Source organism: Bemisia tabaci, chromosome 1 (assembly GCF_918797505.1).
Source record: "Bemisia tabaci chromosome 1, PGI_BMITA_v3".
Taxonomy (NCBI): domain Eukaryota; kingdom Metazoa; phylum Arthropoda; class Insecta; order Hemiptera; family Aleyrodidae; genus Bemisia; species Bemisia tabaci.
The window spans coordinates 81381384-81388476 of record NC_092793.1 but is presented as its reverse complement, the minus strand read 5'-3'; the positions used below and the strand labels follow the sequence as shown (position 1 = coordinate 81388476).

Sequence of the window (7093 nt, the reverse complement as noted above, 5' to 3'; positions counted from 1 at the left end):
CGCGCGGGTTTTTTATTCACGAGGAGGAAGGGGCCCCCGATTACGGGCAGGAAAACCATTGGAGGCTGGTGGTCCCCCGGCTCAAGTGCCCGCGAACTCGCGCCCCGGCTTTCGAGTGGCCACCGTGGAGGGGCAGCCGAAGCACAGCCCCTTTTTCTGCCCCCCGCCCCCCGCCCTCCGCCCATGGGCCACCGCGCACCCAACCGGCTTAGCCGTCTCCTGATTGCCCGCACCAGACCAGTCTCACCTGATTCTCTCCGCCGAACGCACGCGAACCGTTCCGCCGACAGCTAGACCACGTGTCGATCTTTTACGAAGTCTCCTCGGACAATTCCTCGCTCTTTTTTACAACTTAAAATTGAAACAAGTGCGCGTTTTCCCACTTCATTCGCCGTTATCGAGAACGAGGATCGTCAACATTCGAGGAAGTGTTTTTTTTTTCTTCTCTTTTTCCTGAAAAAATTTAAACGTTCATCAATATCTTTGTTCGACGTGACTATTATTTTTCCGGTGATGATTTCCTGTAAAAATGTGTGAACTCATGTTACGTCCGATTGCTGCCCTCCAGCAAGACTAGTTCGAAGTGTAGGATATTACAAGACAGAGCTTCGTGCGTCGGCACGACGAACGGCCTACCGATGATGGCCACGATGTCCGACTCGTATGCCCACGAGTTTTTCATGAAGAAGGAACTGACTTCTCCGAGTCCCGAATCCGTGTACAGTGCGTGTTCCTCGTCATCTCTGACCCCGTCGAGTGCCTCGGTGTTCCCTGAATTCCACTCGCTGCCCTCTTTCCTCTCCGCATACCCGGTCCCGATCCAATCCACCGGCTGGCACAAAGACAGCTATTCCGACGGATGTCACACGCCTAGTCCGGAGAGTTTCCGCTCGACGAGCCCCGAGCTGGAGCAGAAACCCGCGCATCTGAAGCAGTACACCATCCTGCCGCAGCGAATAGTCAGCGACGAGAACGCGGACGAGAGAGAGAAGACTGTCGAGGGAAGGAAAGCGGACGTTGAGCACAGGTACCCGGACGATAGTCTCCAGAGACAGATCATCCAGGTGCTCAAACGAGATGAGCCGGTCGACGACGAGGACTCCCTGGAGGGCTTCGACGAGGAGAGCTTCTCCCCGAGCAGCGACGAGGACGAGATGGGCAGGAAGAAGTGTCGCAGGAGCAGTTCCAAGTTGGTGAGTCCGGTCGTCATGAAGAAGAGGCGGCTGGCGGCCAACGCCAGGGAAAGACGGAGGATGCAGAATCTCAACGGTGCTTTCGACAGACTCCGCAAAGTCCTCCCTTCGCTCGGCAACGACCGGCAGCTTTCCAAGTACGAGACGTTGCAGATGGCGCAGACTTACATCAACGCTCTCTACGATCTGCTTCTGTGAGTCATGTTTTTGTGAGGCTTGTTTCCAGCAGCTGGAACTTCCATTCATTGGACTGCATTTTGCAATTTAGACCTATGGATTCTGGCTCATCTGAAAAAAACACTTATAAGCATAGGGGAACTAACGTTGTTTTTATACCGGGCCCGAATTTATCGTTCCTAATTGCAAAATGAAGTCCAATTGGACGCCTTCGAATCAAAAGGAGCTATATCCAATGTGGCATGAGTCCTGCAATAAACACGCTCTTAGGGGTCTCAGGACTCGTGTTAGAATGGACATGGTTCCTTTTTATTAAAATACGTCCAATTTTTTGTTAGCATACAGAGACTCTGATTAGACGACCACCAATACTCGATACAGGGCTATATTGTGGCCCATACTACATTTTTATTCTGTTTACAGTTGAACTGAAGCGCTGGGTACATATAAAGCACTTCTAACTTGTGGTACCGCAAAGTCTAAATCTGCTAATATCTTTGATCATTCATCATGAGCAAAGTAATTCATTGAAACTTTTTTTGCATTTTTCTCAAGATTTTACAATGCTGCAGACGAAAAATTTCAGCAAATACACTAAATGGTTTTCTCTTCAAAATTTAAGTTAGCAGAGGCATTTTTGAAACACCTCAATCGAGATAAGGCATTTGTGCACTCAGCACCTCAATTTTTTTGAAACGAATCCACCAATTGTACAGTGAATCGTTACAGTTGCGTAACTTTTTGGCTGAATGTAATCCATGATGTAAGGTAGAATCTAAAATACTTCTTACCACCTAAAAATTCCATCGAGCGGTCAATCTCTTGAATGAGGAATTACGAAATGGACTTCTCGGGAGATATGAGAAATTAAATCATTCATCATTAAATTCGTGCAAAAATTAGAAACCTATGAGTAATTTTATTGATGTTTTTTTACATAGCACGGTTTGTGCAAGTCACGAAACATTTATTTCTGAATTGTTTGCTGTATGAATAATTTTCTACTTGAACGAAGGTGGAAAAGTGGTGCATATGATGAAGGACTTATTCGTCAAATATGCCCCTCACTTACCTTTTGACATTCTTTAACCAGAAGACCGGCTTTCTTTGAGGGTAATCACAGAGGCAGGTTTTTATTTTTTGTTTCTATTAAAAATTAAGAAAGTTTCTCGCTTTTTTAATGTTTACTGTCTTATCTTTCGTATCGGAAATTTTTTGAGCCATCGACTGTTGTCTAGCAAAAACTACGTATTACTCAAGGTACTAGCTATCTATTATTAATGCACTTGCTGTTTTGAATAGAGCACGAGTATTTTGATGGTGATTTCATTTGGTGATCTTTGCACCGTGGCTCCAAAATCATTACATTTTTTAATAATTCATCATGACAACAAAAAATTCAACTTTCAAAAACAACTTAAATGTGGCTTTTCCTACAGCTTTTTCACGAAAAATATCACCTACCTTTCAGAAGATAATGACTTGGAAACTCGTTTTTAAGCCAAAGTTGTACGTGCATATTCTCTGGTCTTTCACTAAAAAACTGTTTATTAGTGATTTGAGCTATTTACTTTTCTGAATGGCGTGAATTAAGCATGCAAACTAAAAACGCTTTGCGTCAAAAGGTTGAGTTCAGTTTCAGTGCGTCACGTCTACCTCTCTTAGAGGAAATTGTCAGTGGCGTGGCGTGAATTGCGATGTATCGATTGTTCTGCCATTTAAACCTATGGTAAAGAATCGATTATTAAGGTGTTCGCTGCGAAAACCCTGTTTATCGATCCTTTTCCATGGGTTTAAATGGCATAACAATCGATATATCGCAAAGCACGCCACGCCACTGGAAATTGTCAGGAGGTCTATCAGTCATTAAGTGAAAGGAGGAAAGGTAAAGCAAAGAAAATTGGAATCGAAATCGTGAATCGTAGTTGTACTTCACACAATTCTTACTTATTTTACTGATAAACTGTTTTACAGTGTCAATTTAAAGATCAAAGTCGCCAAATAGGTACAAATTAGTATGTAGAAAATTTTCTGCCTCTGATAATGTGAATGGTAAATTTAATTTTTAAACAATTTGCTCCTCTAGCATGAATTGTAATGATCACCATGAAAAAAGTTCAATGCGCTGTGTCCATTGAACACGAAATCATATTTTCATTGTTGAACAGAGTCTCTGTAATATTTTGTTATTGTAAATGTACATATACATGCAATCGTTGTTACCGTTTTATTTGTAAATTAATACATGTTTCATCGTCGTAAATTTTAACTATTTTTACTATATAAATTATTATTTATTGACATAATTCGTACGTTGTATTCTTTATTTTTTCTCTATCTGCAAAGCAACGTTTTATTTTACAGTTATGCACTGAGAAAAATTACCTGTTGGACCATCAGAATTAGGTACTATTAAATATGCCGCGGCAGGAATTCTTGCCCTAACAACCGGAATTCTCATTGTTTCAAAGAGCATTCCCCTAATTTCAAAAAGACGTCTGGTCGCATAAAAAAGATTTCCGGTTGATTCTACGAGAATTCCCGCCTTGGCATATTTATCTGTAAAATTTTTCTAAGTGTAGAACAAAATATTAATTTCCTCGTTGCAAACCTTTCAGTAAAATTTCATATTATTTTTTTCACGAAAACAGAAGCTCACAAAATGCTAGGAGAATATATAATTGAAGATGAAAAAATATTTTCCACAAATTATAACTCTACTATTTTGAAACTTGAGTTGCAAGTAAAATGCACCTGTATTCATATGAAAAATTTTATTTGACGAGTGAAAATACAATTTTCACGATAAAAACTGCTGACAATGCTCAGCAAAATATTTTCGAAAGAAAACATTCAAAACTATGTTTTAAGCACAGTATTCTGAAATAAAAAGTTCAGTATTGATTATGATCCAATCAGGAAGTTCAGTTTATCTCCAAATCGTATTGTCGTAAAAATTATTGTAAACATTTGAGATACTTCCGTAATTACAGAGGGCATCCGCACTACGTCTCAAGCATTTAATGGTTACATGTTTTACATTGTTACACTGATCTTTAAAAAAAAATGAAATAATGCATAATTTCATTCGATATATTTTTTACGTAAACATTTCATCATCCAGCTCATAATTTTGCGTATGATGCAAGAAATTCAGAAAGAAAAAGAAACAAAGGAGGAAAAAAAGGAGGGGCTGATTTGATTTCAACAACAATCGGAGAAAGTACACAATAAAGTTTTATTCAATATAGGCAACTCAGAATCAATTATGAAAATGCAACAATTAATGCCGCTAACTGCTAAGTTATGTCGTCAAGTAACAAGGATGTGGTAACACAGAACATTAGTGAACATGCTCTTTGAACGAACGGATAACGTATGAAAAAGACCGGTAAGTAACTTCACTTTAACTCTACTTCTTTGAATTCTCACTAAATGATGTTTCTGTACATCACCTTTTTTGCTGTTGTAACAAAGTACCACGTAATTAATGTGATTATTAATACTTGCTGTGTGCTATACATACGCGATACAGGTGAAAGAGACCGTTTAATCTTTTCAAGTAAAAATCACCTGAAAATAACGTTGAGTACCTAAAAGAGGTTTTAAATCCATTCCTCATCGCACAATTTGCGCAGCCCCACAACATTCATTAAGCCATTCTTCTCTGAGGTTTTTTTTTTTTTTTTTTTTTTTTTTTTTTTTTGTGAAAATATAATCTTAATAAACATGCAATCCCGCGAGCTACAGTTGGCATTTCTCACGAATGATATCCATTGGCGAAAATCATTGAAAATTGTACGGCGATAAATTTCAAGTTAGAAATATAGAAATTCCAATTAATAATTTCTGGGTGAAAATTCTCTTTGAGTGAACAGGAAATCTCCTTGTTTCAAGCGGTATTTCTGTTATTTCTCTGCCCTCTGTTAAGAGACGTCCTGTCACTTCAAAGATATTTCTGGTTGACTCAGCGAGACTTCTCGTCAGTGAAATATTAACTGGAAAATTTTTCTCAGTGTAAAGTCATAACGTAACAACGCAAAAAAATGACAGAAACAACGGCTTTAATAAAGGTTTGAAATCGTAGTAAGGTAAATTGATAACAGTTTACAAGACAGCGTGCTATAGTTTATTAGTGTTGATGCACCTCACGTCCTTCTCCCGGTGGCGATACTGACGGGACGTTATGATTTTCTAAACTTATAGCTTTAATGAAAAGCACTATTGAGGTAATTACTACAATAGAGATATATTCAATAATAATTAATCCATGGAAAACATGTATTTTGGAAACTAAATAAATTATCAATATTAATATAATGGGTGTAACTATTTCCTCTAGTATCATAATTTTAATAGTTTATCAAAAATATTGATTTTGTAATTCAATGAAATCTACCTAGGATTAAAATATCAATAAAAATATAATTATTTCTCATTTCCAAGATTAGTATTTTATTTTAAATTATTTACTGATTGAAGCTACTAACCTTTTGAATTTTGTTTATGATGTTTGATTCATTGGTTCAATTTTATTCTTCATTCTGTGTCTTATTTTTTCGAGAATTTTTCTTGTATTTTTCCTTTTTTGTATGTTTTTTTTGGAACTATTTTTCCTCCTTTTAAATGTATGTGAAACAATCGATTTTTGGTTGATGAGGTGGCTTGCCTAACTTTAAATCGTCTTTTTAATATATTTAAATGCAGGGAAAACAGTGCTGCCAACTTTCAGAATCGCCGTTGCTAGTCAGTCAATCATACGGCTCTTAAAATGAAGATATCGATACTAGCTTTCTTAAGTTAGGCCTCGAGAACAAAGAGGAAAGTTGTAAGCTACGCGGCAATGACCGAACATGCAACAAAACTGGTTAGGTCACGAAATATCGCAATCGCCGCGTCCATTTTCGAGCTTCTTTGCACTCGGCATGTAGTTAAACAATTAAAACAATCGAAAGTGCGTGTGCAGACGAGCAGTCATAAATCGGTTTAAAGACTACAGCATGTCAATTAGTTTGCATACTGATTTGGCCGGCTTTGCATCATCAATTTCAGCAGGAGTGCCGGTTACGAAGCCCTGAATGTGTACATCAATTTATCTGTATGCCATTTAGACATAACGCACCTGTAACGGGTGTAAGCACATATGTATACCGAGTTTGCTGCGTTAATTTCCAGGAAAATAGACGAAAACCTTACAAAAATTAGGGTTCTCTTTCGGTCGCAACGAACCCCTAGCTCCACTGGAACACCTTAATAATCGATTCTTTATCATAGCTTTAAATGGCATAGAATCGATATATCGCAAAGCACGCCACGCCACTGAGACGGACTATGCCGCCGTGCTAAGGAAGAGCGTCGTATGAACATTCGAGAGTTGCCAAATTTCCGTCAGTGAAAAATGTTTATTTTTTCGGAAAGTTATGAATCTTTTCCCTTGCACTTTTCAGGAACTTTAGAAGAAATTGCAAACAACATTATCTGAAAAAATGGAAGAAAAGTATTTATTAGTTTACCAGGAAATTTGTGTTTTAGAATTGGAAATTTGGCAACGCGTGGAGGTCCATACGGCGTTTTCCCTTAGCCCGGGAGACTGTCCCTTCTCACGGTGTTGAGCACTGAAAAAAAAATCTCGGTGTATTTACTAAGAAAAGGGTAAAATTACCAAGAATTCAGGGTTCTATTTGATCCCAGTTTTTTCTTGGTAAAATTACCATTTATGGAAT

At 38.4% G+C, this 7093-nt stretch overlaps 1 protein-coding gene across 1 annotated transcript; it reads left to right on the top strand.

Moving 5' to 3' along the window:
* Nucleotides 1–261: 261 nt before the first annotated feature.
* LOC109038218 (uncharacterized) lies at nucleotides 262–6839 on the top strand. Its single transcript, XM_072306273.1, has one exon. It carries the CDS (start codon nucleotides 639–641, stop codon nucleotides 1389–1391), a length of 753 nt encoding a protein of 250 aa, XP_072162374.1. The 5' UTR covers nucleotides 262–638; the 3' UTR covers nucleotides 1392–6839.
* Nucleotides 6840–7093: the final 254 nt, after the last annotated feature.

Excerpts from the sequence above, each read along its gene's own strand:
- LOC109038218 (XM_072306273.1), top strand. The coding sequence starts at position 639 with ATGATGGCCACGATGTCCGACTCGTATGCCCACGAGTTTTTCATGAAG.